Source organism: Mustelus asterias, chromosome 10 (genome assembly GCF_964213995.1).
Source record: "Mustelus asterias chromosome 10, sMusAst1.hap1.1, whole genome shotgun sequence".
Lineage (NCBI taxonomy): Eukaryota > Metazoa > Chordata > Chondrichthyes > Carcharhiniformes > Triakidae > Mustelus > Mustelus asterias.
In genome coordinates, this window is record NC_135810.1 from 12,330,585 (window position 1) to 12,343,318 (window position 12,734).

At 42.8% G+C, this 12,734-nt stretch overlaps 1 protein-coding gene across 2 annotated transcripts in view; it reads left to right on the plus strand.

The window, feature by feature from the left end:
• Positions 1-2,864, plus strand: part of pibf1 (progesterone immunomodulatory binding factor 1) — a 121,067-nt gene extending 118,203 nt beyond the window's left edge. For both annotated transcript variants that reach the window (XM_078221574.1, XM_078221573.1), the window contains exon 18: positions 1,451-2,864. In XM_078221574.1, the coding sequence (XP_078077700.1) occupies positions 1,451-1,504 (54 nt within the window). In that variant the 3' untranslated portion in view covers positions 1,505-2,864. The remainder of the gene's footprint in view (positions 1-1,450) is intronic.
• Positions 2,865-12,734: the final 9,870 nt, after the last annotated feature.

Here is a 12,734-nt window from a genome sequence, read left to right on the forward strand (position 1 = left end):
AAGACAGCGTGGAAGCTGGTAATTTCCCAGAGCAGATGGTGTGGTGGCTGGTCATAGCTGAAAGGAAACACAATGTGGGCAAGGCCAGACCTGGAGAACCAGTTTGTTGTCACCTCAAGAGCAACTGGGCATTTTGAGGTCAAGTGACTGGAATTCTATATATTTAAAAATCTATAAGGACTGTTGCCATCAGAAAAGGGAAGGTGAGCTCTAAGTGTAAGATGAAGCTTAGATCTTTGTAGAAATGTTTTAAAATACTGTGAGAAGCTATTCTTATGTTTAAGTGTACTTTTTTATTTTCTTTTAATAAACTTTTACTTCAATATAAAATCATCATAATTGGTCAGAGAAGTCATTTCCTGATTTCAGAAACCCTTCTCATAATCACAAATTGCAAACATCATTTTGGCAGCTGTTTGGGATTTGGCAGCTTGTATTTACAGTCAGATGGGTCTTAACAAAATATCATGGGAGGAAGACAGAAAAGTGGAGTTAAGGCCGCAATAGGATCAGCGTGATAGTTTTGAATGGTGGAGTGGGCTCGAAGGGCTGAATAGCCTATCTCTGCTCCTATTTCTTATGTTTTTATGTTCACCACATTGAGATCTGTTGATTCTTTGAGGCACACATAGGCTTCCCTCCAAAGCCACTTTCACCTGTTTAATCTTATGCTCTTTCTCTCTACACAGATGTCGCCAAACTTAATCATAGAATCATACAGCGCAAAAGAGGCCCTTCGGCCCATCGAGTCTGCACCGACACATTAGGAACACCTGAACTCCCACCTAATCCCATCTGCCAGCATCTGCCCCATAGCCCTGAATGTTATCGTGTGCCAAGTACACATCCAGATATTTTTTCAAGTGCTGAGTGGTTCTGGAATTTTCTGTTTATATTTCAGCTTTTCACCTTCCGCAGTGTTTTGCTTCGCTTTTGTTTTTGTTGCCTCGTTATTGGATAAATTCTCAATCGGAACAAGCGTTCTTGGTATCAGCACCTTGAGATATGTACAAATTCATGACGGCGTGTAAATAAATAAGTTGCATTGGTACATGCTGGGCTGTCCACGAACTTGGACTCCCCTGCTGGATGTAATAATGGGGTGACTAGTTTTTGTACCCAAAGAAAATCTGCAAGGTGCCTCCTACTACCCCTTCTTCCTTAAATCGCGCAGTGGACCAGTCTTTAATGATTCTTTTATCCCTGTTGTTGCTGACTCCATTATTCGAGTATGTGGGTCACTTTGTTGTGTTCTGTGAATCCTCTCATGACCAAAGAGTCCAAGATAAGATCGACATGGGTGTCCACGGAAATGGCAGTTCATGTTGTCTTTATTGGTACTTGGTAGGGAGGAGGGGGAAGAATCTTCATTTACCCCTAAGGAATTCCTTAAGAGAAAATCAATCCCAGGTTCTGCGTGCTTCTTAATTTGAATGTTTTTTTCTTGCAGACAAACAGAGAATGTCCAGTCTGGTACAAAAAGTTGAAGCAGAAGACTACTTGATATTTTTGATGTGTGTTTAAGGGACCTTCAGAGATTCTTTCCTCCTTCATCCTACTAATTTTCAGTAGCATGATCGCAACTGAAGTTGCAGGTTTTCTGATTCGAGTGCTGTGATTCCAATTAAATGTCGATTTGTTTGTGAACCATTTGGGGCGCATTTACATTGCTACTGTCGGTGTGAGGCTTAATGCTGTAGCTATAATAATCTAATCTGAATCTGCAGTCAAGGCTTCACCTAAAAGAGTAAAATAAAATGAACCTCCTAAAGTAATGACTCTGACTCCACTTTGTTTAATTAACAACAATTGTTAGTACAAACCTTAAAACCCAATTTGCACTGCAGAAGATTAGCATTGGTGTAATGCACTGATATTAAATTTGTCGTGTAAATACACCCTTTTCTGCAAAACTAAAAGATAGAAATGTGTTATTGATGTACAGTAGTTTTTTATTACCAAGTTACTTTGCACTGTAGGTGTTTTTAAAAAAAAGTTAATAAAGGCTTTATTTTCATTTACATCTGTTTACCAATTTGGTGGTGGTGTTACAGATCACTCGGAGTCCGAGTTGCTATGGCGACATACAATCTCACGTGCATGTTGCAGTCTAGAGCACTGGATAGTGATGTAAGGGGGCTTTAACTTTCTTTCCATCACATGGTTGACCAATAATCACTTACCGCCTGCCATTGACGGAAGGAATTGCAGGTAGATAATCAAATTGGTTGGCTGTTTTTGAACAATCAAATCCTGGAATGGGATTTGAACCTGGAACTTGTGACTCGGAGGCAGGGACGCTACCCACTGTGCTACAAAACCTCTGTTTACTATTTTACATGGATGTAATGTTTTAATAGCCAGTTTACCAATATAACATTGCTTTCAAATGGCTAGTTTGATTTGATTTATTATTGTCGCATGTATTAGTGTACAGTGAAAAGTATTGTTTCTTGCATGCTATACAAGCAAAGCATACCGTTCATAGAGAAAGAAAGGAGAGAGTGCAGAATATAGTGTTACCGTCATAGCTAGGGTGCAGAAAAAGAGCAACTCAGTGCGAGGTAGGTCTGTTCAAAAGTCTGATGACAGCAGAGAAGAAGCTGTTTTTGAGTCGGTTGGTACGTGTCCTCAGACTTTTGTACCTTTTTCCTGATGGAAGAAGGTGGAAGAGAGTATCTCCAGGGTGTGCATGGTCCTTAATTATGCTGGCTGCTTTTCCGAGGCAGCAGGAAATGTAGACTGAGTCAACGGATGGGAGGCTGGTTTTTTTGAGTTGGTGTTCTGCTAATGCTTTGTTTTTCTTTCTCATTTGTAAGACATATCCTACTTGTGTTGTATATTATACAAATAATAGTTTCTCTATTGGAGGCTAATTTTGTCTTTCTTCACTGGTACTTTTCCTGTTTTCTTCCATGTTCCCTTGTTTTGCACCATCTACAGCCTGGAACATAGGCTGCAAGTTCTCCCCAGGCTACCACTAATCTTCCCCTGAGGAAGCCACAGCAAATGTGCTACAGTAACCTAGAGGCATTACTCTTTCTCTTCCACAGCCATTAGTACATCAGGGATCAGTGCTGGAACCTTTGCTGTTTGTAATATATATGTAAATGATTTGGAGGAAAATGTAACTGGATTGATTAGTAAGTTTGCGGATGACACAAAGGTTGGTGGATTTGCGGATAGCGATGAGGACCATCAGAGGATACAGCAAGATATAGATCGGTTGGAGTCTTGGGCTGAGAGATGGCAGATGGAGTTTAATCCAGACAAGGGCGGCACGGTAGCACAGTGGTTAGCACTGCTGCTTCACAGCTCCAGGGACCTGGGTTCGATTCCCGGCTTGGGTCACTGTCTGTGTGGAGTTTGCACATTCTCCTCGTGTCTGCGTGGGTTTCCTCTGGGTGCTCCGGTTTCCTCCCACAGTCCAAAGATGTGCGGGTTAGGTTGGCCATGCTAAAATTGCCCCTTAGTGTCCTGAGATGCGTAGGTTAGAGGGATTGGCAGGTAAATGTGTAGGGATATGGGGGTAGGGCCTGGGTGGGATTGGGTCGGTGCAGACTCGATGGGCTAAATGGCCTGTTTCTGCACTGTAGGGTTTCTATGATTCTATGAAGTGTGAAGTAATGCATTTTGGAAGGTCTAATAGAGATAGGAAATATACAGTAAATGGCAGAACCCTTAAGAGTATTGATAAGCAATGGGATCTGGGTGTATAGGTACACAGGTCACTGAAAGTGGCAATGCAGGTGGAGAAGGTAGTCAAGAAGGCGTACGGTATGCTTGCCTTCATTGGCCAGGGTATTGAGTTTAAAAATTGGCAAGTCATGTTGCAGCTTTATAGAACCTTAATTAGGCCGCACTTGGAATATAGTGTTCAATTCTGGTCGCCGCACTACCAGAAGGATGTGGAGGCTTTGGAGAGGGTACAGAAAAGATTTACCAGGATGTTGCCTGGTATGGAGGGCATTAGCTATGAGGAGAGGTTGGAGAAACTTGGTTTGTTCTCACTGGAGCGACGATGGTTGAGGGGAGACCTGATAGAAGTCTACAAGTTTATGAGAGGCATGGACAGATTGGATAGCCAGAAGCTTTTACCCAGGGTGGAAGACTCAATTACTAGGGGGCATAGGTTTAAGGTGCGAGGGGCAAGGTTTAAAGGAGATGTACGAGGCAGATTTTTTACCAGGGTAGTGAATGCCTGGAACTCGTTGCTGAGGGAGGTAGTGGAAGCGGATACGGTAGTGACTTTTAAGGGGCATCTTGACAAGTACATGAATAGGATGGGAATAGAGGGATACGGTCCCCAGAAGAGTAGGGGGTTTTAGTTAAGTCAGGCAGCATGGTTGGTGCAGGCTTGGAGGGCCGAAGGACTTGTTCCTGTGCTGTAATTTTCTTTGTTCTTTGTACATCCAAGATAGGAAACTCAGTAACCTGAGTGGTCGAATTACACTGCCTTGTCTCAACAACCTACATGTTTCTGTCCCAACATAATGCTCACCTCACTGCTGCTCACACTAAGGGTGGGATTTTCCAGCCGCGCTCACCCTAAAACCAGAAAATCCTGCCTGAGGTCAACAGATTGTTGCATGGTCTGCCCCCACCCGCTACCATTCCTGTGGCGGGCGGGAATGGGAAAATTCCCCCCTTAGCATTTGCTTAGCTTTTATATCCCATTCACCTAAGCATCTTCGTGATTGTTTATTTCCAGAACCAAGGTGCAATATTTGCATGATAAATGCAACTGACCTTTCATGTTTGACCAGGTAACCATGACATAATGCCACTCTGCAGCCACGGAGTTGTTGCTCATCTTGCGTATTAGAGATAAGTATATATATATATATATATATATATATAGCATTCACAGATGCACATAATTTCATTCATAAAGCGAGTGCATTCTAAGGTTTCGTGCCAAGAGCTTCTAAACTTCCAAGTCTGGTGTAATTCAACCTATCTGCATTTCAAAGCTGACCTTTACAAAGGGAATAATCTGTAACATCAAACCAATTTATCACTTGCGTTATAGGAATATACCAACAACACAAAGAATATGAGGTATGTTTGCTTCAATTAGAGGTGGAGGTTCTTATTTGGGTTCTACAATAGTGCCGTTCACGTTGCCTTCTGATTGTTTAATTCACAGCTGCAACTTTACATGGACGGGAGCCAACTTGCATTGAGCCCGATCTGGTGTAGTACAAACTTCATTAATCGCTGTATAGTGACATGAATAGTCCCAACAGGTGAAATGCAGTTTCAACCAGGCTCTTGAGGTTCATGATATTTTGCTTCCCTTCTCCTTCAATTATCTCTGCCTTTCAACAACAGCTTGCATTTATGAATCGTCTAAAACATAAGATGTCCCAGAGCACTTCGTAGGAGCATTATCAACAAGAATTAGGCACCAAAACATATGAAAGATATTAAGGGACGCAATCAAAAGCTTGAACAGAAACAGCAGGATTTTAGGAAGGGACTTCAAAGACTAGACATTTGAAAAAACATCCATCAGTGATGAAGTGAAGGAAATCTTGGATACAGAAAAAAACAATTGATGGAGCGTAATGTTCTGGGGGGTGGTGATTTGTAGGGATGAAGGAGGTAACAGACATAGGAAGTAGAGTGGCTGAGTGCTGGGAGTTGACTTTAAACCCCATCCCGGGCCTAATAAAGGCACTGAGACTTGCTTGGGTTTTGGTTCTATCAGTCACCCCTCCAGTACTTCAGCCCCAGCAGACATTCTTCACAAACGAGCCCAGAGGATCAGTTGGACAGTCACCCACTTGCGCTCCATGCATGATCCTCACCCACCTCACATCCAGTAGTGCTCAAGGGAGCATTTCCCTTCCATTGAAAAAGTTTAAAGTTTATTTATTAGTCACAAGTAGGCTTACATTAACACTGCAATGAAGTTATTGTGAAAATCCCCTCGCCGTCACACTCTGGCACTTGTTCAGATACACTGAGGAAGAATTTAGCATAGCCAATGCACCTAACCAGCACGTCTTTGGAGGAAATCGGAGTACCCGGGGGAAACCCACACAGACCGAATGTGCAAACTCCTCACAGACAGTGACCCAGGCTGGGAATCGAACCCATGTCCCTGGCACTGTGAGGCAGCAGTGCTAACCACTGTGCCACCATGCCGCCCTTCACAGAGATGTTGAAGCCAATTGTAACAGTCTCACTCCCAATGATCTCCCATTGCCAGCGATCGGAGCAGATACGGGTGCTCAACACACACCAGAGGTTTGGACCTGAGATCTTTGAATCTGTATAACCCAATTTGGCTGCAAGCTCTGCTCTTTGAACTCCAACCTTGAGGGAAGTTTATGATTTAATATATTTTGATACTTATTTTCATTTTGTGAATGAATTTGGTATTACGTTTTACTATGCATTGAATATAAACTTAGCTGCATGCTTGTTAATTACTAAGAATTCTGACACATGCTGCAAATTATTAATAATTTTGTAAATCTTTACCTTGTCTGAACTGTAAAATTGATTGCTCTATGTTGTACCATTCATGATAAAATTCAATAGTTTATTTGCATTGTAACAAGGCTATAACCCTTTATTTTTAAAATAAGATTTTTCAACTTTCAACTGACTGGAAATTTTGGAGACTGAGCAAACTACTTAAAAATGCAAGGCCACATTCCAAGGGTGAAGATGCAAAGTAAACAAATCACCCAACAGGGGAGTGTGAAAGAAAGACATTTCCTAGACACCCATTTAAACTCGTAACTAAGATAGACATTTAAAATGAAAAATACTGGACATTGAAACAATGATTGCCATAGGCACACCCATCCAAAACCCCTTGGAAATACACAATGGGTGAAGTATTTTGAGGCAAGGCTGCTAGCCATTAGAGAGAAATTGGAAGGGTTGCAGGCAGTAGCAAGAAAGCCTCAGCAGAGGAAACAGGTTGTAGGCTGTGCTCTCTTAGAATAATTGTATCGCCAGTTTGAGAAGTCAACTCTCGCGGAAACCTACGAGTGAACTGCTATCTTGGAACAATTGCAACATCATCTATATCTGCACAAGCACTGAATGCTTAGTGTTTTCATTATTTTTCTTAGGGTTTAACAGTTAATAAATCAGCTCCTATTTTGAACCAAGAAAGTCTTTTTTTTGATTGGCTCCATTTTGCTCACAGCTTAAATAGTTAAATACATTTCAAATTGGAAAAGGTATATCTTTGTATTAAAGAAATGTAACCCTTTTAAAGAAACTGGGACTGTTTTCCCTTGAGAAGAAACGATTAAGAGAAGATTTGTGGGCTAATGGGAATAGGGCCTGGAAATTGTGGTTGGTGTAGACTTGATGGGCCGAATGGCCTCCTTCTGCACTGTAGGGATTCTGTGATTTGATTGAATTGATTTATTATTATCACATGTATTGGGATGTAATGAAAAGTATTGTTTCTTGCGCGCTATACAGACACAGCATACCATTCATAGAGTACAGAGGGGAGAAGGAAAAGATAGAGTGCAGAATATAGTGTTACGGTTACCGATAGGGTAAAGAGAAAGATCAGCTTAATGTTTTTAAAGTTTACATATTAGTGTCACAAGTGGGCTTACACTAACACTGCAATGAAGTTACTGTGCAAATCCTCTAGTTGCCACACTCCGATGCCCGTTCGGGTACACTGACAGGACCATTCAAAGTCTGATGGCAGCAGGGAAGAAGCTGTTCTTGAGTTGGTTGGTACATGTTTTCAGACTTGCAGCGAGATTGTTAATACATTATCAGCAAAGGAAGCAGTGTCCGTGTACTATTGTGAACAATTGGTATATTTATCTGCCATCATCATGACTTCCAAATAATACTGAGCTGGTCGCTAAGAGCTATTGTCACGCTGGATTTTCCACTGTCCGCATAAAGGTGTGACAAGCCAAATTTTCCAACCACGTTTTAATTGACTAGTTACCCATTTAAATGAAGGAGAAGGAACTCTCATCAATTTTATGCAACTGACAATGATAGATTTAATAGTAACTAATAATAAGGAAGGCAGCTCTTAATTAGGTCATCTTATTTTTCTAAGCTGCCATTCAATAAGTACTCACAAGCCGATTAGACACAGAAAACTTTAACAATCTTAAAAAACATTCAAATTTCATTAATTAGTTTAAGGAATAATGACCCCGATTTTATCATATTGCGCCCATTTTTTGGCGCGAAAACTTAGTAAAGTCGGGGGTAAGGCGAGTAGCGTGATCTGTGCCCCTTTGCGCCAGTTCCCTCTTTACCAAGCCCTGAAAATGGCCACGATCGGGACCACGCCCGAAACATTTGCATGCATTTAAATTGACTTAATGGGCTGCACACCCAACCTTACTGGCACTTCCCCTTTTACCACCAAGTTCGCATCCGATTTGGGCGCCCCAGTTAGTGAGGAGGTAAGTGCTGAGCGTCTGACGACTCTCTGCTTGAGATCAGGGGGGTGGGGAGAAGGTGGGTCCACTGCTACTCTGCCTGTGATCAGTGAGGGGGAAGGGGGGTCTGCTGCCACTCTCCCTGAGATCAGTGGGGGGAATGGGGTTCCGCTGCCACTCTGCCTGGGATCAGTGGAGGGAAGGGGGTTCTGTTGCCACTCTGCCTTGGGTCAGTGAAGTGGAAGGGGGGCCCACTGCCACTCTGCCTGAGATCGGGGGAGGGGAGGGGCCCACGATTGGTTTGGGTGGTGGCGGTGTGGGGGGATAAGGGGGTCAGTAATGTTGTGGGGGTGGGGCAATGTCTGTGGGGGCAATGTCTGTGGGGGGAGTGGGCATTAGCCAGCCCGGGAGGGATGTGGCAGGGGAGCAGCATTCTGTCAATTTTTTTCTGCGCATGCACGGTTGGAGGCGCTGATCGGAGCTGCAGGGTTTCGGGCGCGTTAAGCCCCACCCACAGGCGGGGCATGATTTGGAAGCACTGATATTTTTTCAGGCAGAGTGCGTATGGGGGCGCCTGAGAACGGGTCTAAAAGTCGGATCTGAAACACTCCCAGTTTCAAGTCCGCCCAGCACTTGGAATCAAAATGGTAAAACAGGGCCCAATGGGTTTCCTCCAGGTGCTCTAGTTTTCTCCCACACTCCAAAGATGTGCGGGTTAGTTTGATTGGCCATGCTAAATTGCCTCTTACGGCCAGGGGAACGCGCAGGGTAAGTATGTGGGGTTACGGGGTTAGGCCCTGGGTGGGATTGTTGTCGGTGCAGATGATGGGCTGAATGGCCTCCTTCTGCACTGTAGGGATTTTATGATTCTGTGAATGCCTGCAAGATCTTTCCTCAGATGGATCTATCCTTTTGTCTGGAACTTGAGTTACAACTTTGACCTGAGAGTTCGTGCTGGACATTCAGTTGGGATTGACAAATGAACATGTGCAAAAGAGAGAGAGCTTGACAGCACTACACAAATTTTAACTATGTAGATAATTGCAAATGCACATAATGTTTAAGACTGGTATCAATCTGGATTTAGCGATCATTATGATTGTGAAACTAACAGTGCATGCCATCAATATAACTGACTGCAATCTCTGACCTCTGGAAGTGGGCAGTTAAACATAGCCATCCAGAAGTTGTTGTCATTGTTTCCTACTCTGTCGAAGGGTGTATTGTTGAAGTTCCCACAGATGGAAATCTTCTGCATCAACTGAATTAGAAACATAGAAAATTGGAGCAAAAATAGGCCATTTAACCCTTCAACCCTGCTCCGCCACTCAACATGATCATGGCTGATCTTCTATCTCAGCGCCATGCTCATCATACCCCTGATTCCTGGGATGGCAGGATTGACTGGACCTGTATTCATTGGGATTTAGAATGAGAGAGGATCTAATTTGGGCAGCATAGTGGCACAGTGGTTAGTACTGCTGCCTCACAGCTCCAGGGATCTGGGTTTGATTCCTGGCTTGGATCACTGTCTGTGTGGACTTTGCATATGTCTGCGTGGGTTTCCTCCGGGTGCTCCGGTTTCCTCCCAAGGTCCAAAGGTGTGCGAGTTAGGTGCATTGGCCATGCTAAATTGTCCCTTGGTGTCCAGGGATGCATAGGTTAGAGGGATTAGTGGGGTAAATACATGGGGTTACCGGGATAAGGCCTTGGTGGGATTGTCGGTGACCAGCTTGGGTCACTGTCTGTGTGCGGAGTCGGCACGTTCTCCCCGTGTCTGCATGGGTTTCCTCCGGATGCTCTGCTTTTCTCCCACAGTCCAAAGATGTGCAGATGAGGTGAATTGGCCATGCTAAAATTCTCCCTCAGTGTACCCAAACAGGCACCAGAGTGTGGCAACTAGGGGATTTTCACAGTAATTTCATTGCAGTGTTAATGTAAGCCTACTTGTGATTAATAAATAAACGTTATGGTTAGCAACCGAAATCAAGTTAGCGCTGGGAAATTTGAAATCAATTCCACAGAGGCTGCTGGATCTTCTTGGGCATCTTTCTCCAAGATTAGTGGCGATTGCCGTTACTTCACCACTAACCACAAAATCCAGGTCAATGATTAACTTCTGCAGGTGACAGGACAGACCATAAATTGGACTTATTTATTGTGATAGAATTTTAAAATGCGTGGAAGAAATACAGGGTGGTTTGGTTGCCTAAATGTGTCTAATGTAGACAGAAGATATATTTGGACCTGAATGGAATGAAATCCTAGTAACTGTATGAAGGAAAAAGCCTTGTTACAGGGTAGCAGGCTCTTCCATTGCTTCTGCGGAGACAGACTGATTTTCTTTGTCCTGAAATTAGTCAACTGAATGTACTTGAGTCCAGCATCTATTATTAGGCTGTCAGGCTAAATCGCAGCCTGTTGCCATTGTGCTTTCTGTTGACAAAGGCTTGTGAAACTTGGGACTCGAGCATTATTCAGGCCTGACAAGTGGAGGACCCACGGAGTGTCTCTGAGGCTAGGGGTGGATTGACAACAATCAGGGAAATGGAGTTGGCTGTTTTCCAGTAGTTTATACTGGGACCATTGGGATCAAGATGAACTCTGGTGATTAAATGAAACCTCACATAATGATAGGGGCGAGTGCCAGGAAAGCAGTGTTGGAATAGTTAGTAAATTGTCAAACTTTTTTTTTGTGTATCCATGGAAATGCAAATTAAAAACGTGCCCATCATGAAATTACATTTGCTGTATTGATTTTTGGTTGCAGTCTAATTGTTATTTTAGATTAATTTGTATCGCAGTTTCTAACCTAAACCAGTCTAACAAAGTTTAATTTTCCATTATATTGAGGAAGATTAAATGGCTCATACCAATTCCAGGAAGTTATTACTGTTCTGAAGGGTTTCTGTACAATCCCTTGTCGATGCTACTTTACCAGATATTATGCATGAAGTTACGGCTTCAGTGTGTAAGAAATTGCAGCTTTCTCGAGTGATTTTTTCACTCTGAGCTCCTAAAGAATATCTACAGACTAAACTAAACTTTTAATTGACTCGCATGTTTGAAGAGTTCTTGGTGGAAATCAGCAATAGACAAAGGAAGAGTAACTTTCTGTAACTTTCATTTTCCCAGAGATCGCTTAAGGTTTCATTTCCACAGAAACAAAGCAAGTAGAATGATAAATCTCAGGTGATGACGGTCTGTATCTGGCCTTGAAAGGACACGTGGATAGACAAGACCCAAGCTCAGCCACTGGGGAAGAATAAATGCTCAATTCTTGATCCAAGTGACCATGCATCAAACAAAAATAAAATACTGCAGATTCTGGAAATCCGAAATAAATACAGAGAGTGCTGGGAAGGCTCAGCAGGTCTGGCAGAAGTTGTGGCGAGAGATACAAAGTTCACATTTCAGGGCAAGTTGCTTCTCACTTCAATCCTGCAATGTCTTTAAGGAACCTACACAATCTTACCGTCTTTAAAGATGTGTCATAGCAAACAGAAAAATAGCTGAGGAATAGGGAAAGAAATTAAAAAACCAAACCAGTGTAACGGATGAATATATATGGAGCAAAATGTAGTCAAGGGTACATGTAAAGACAGGCAAATAAGATTACCACTTCCCTTGTTCAATGTTTTGACTGCCTTAGGCAAGGCTTATGCTGTGGACAGATCCTTTGCAAATTTAAGATTGTTGACCAAACTTGAATATTGACTTTAATATTTACAGTTCCTCTGAACTCAACTTTGGTTTCTTTGGCCATGTTAACTTGTCCCTGAGGGGATTAGCAGAGTAAATACGTGGGGTTACAGGGATAGGGCTTGGGTAGGATTGTTGTCAGCGCAGGCTCGATGGGCCGAATGACCTCTTTCTCTACTCTCGGGATTCTATAATTCATTTTTTTCCCCCTACTTCTTCAATGTAAACAGCCGTGAGATAGTTTTGACAGAAATGGGACTAAATTAATTCATACTATCATGAACACAGTAGTGTAAGAAGAGCTCCTTTCTTTGCGACTTGCAGGGATCCTTCATTAAGTGAGCTTGGGGAATCACCACCCAGTGCCTAAGGCCTGTACACTCCCTGTTCCATGCAAATTAGCTGTTGTACTCAGGCAATAAGGCTGCTGATTTAGCAAATAGAACAAGTAATACTGCTGCATTGGGAATGTTCTTCCATGCTTGGAATTAAAAGACATTGTTGGAGCAAAGTAGAGGGGAGCTTTACCCAGCACTTAGCTGCTCATACCTGCCTTGGGAGAACTTGATGTTAATACTAGTCGTCAAAGGTGGAGAGTTTTAAGTGGTATTAAAAGCAAACTCTGCTGGTTAAGTG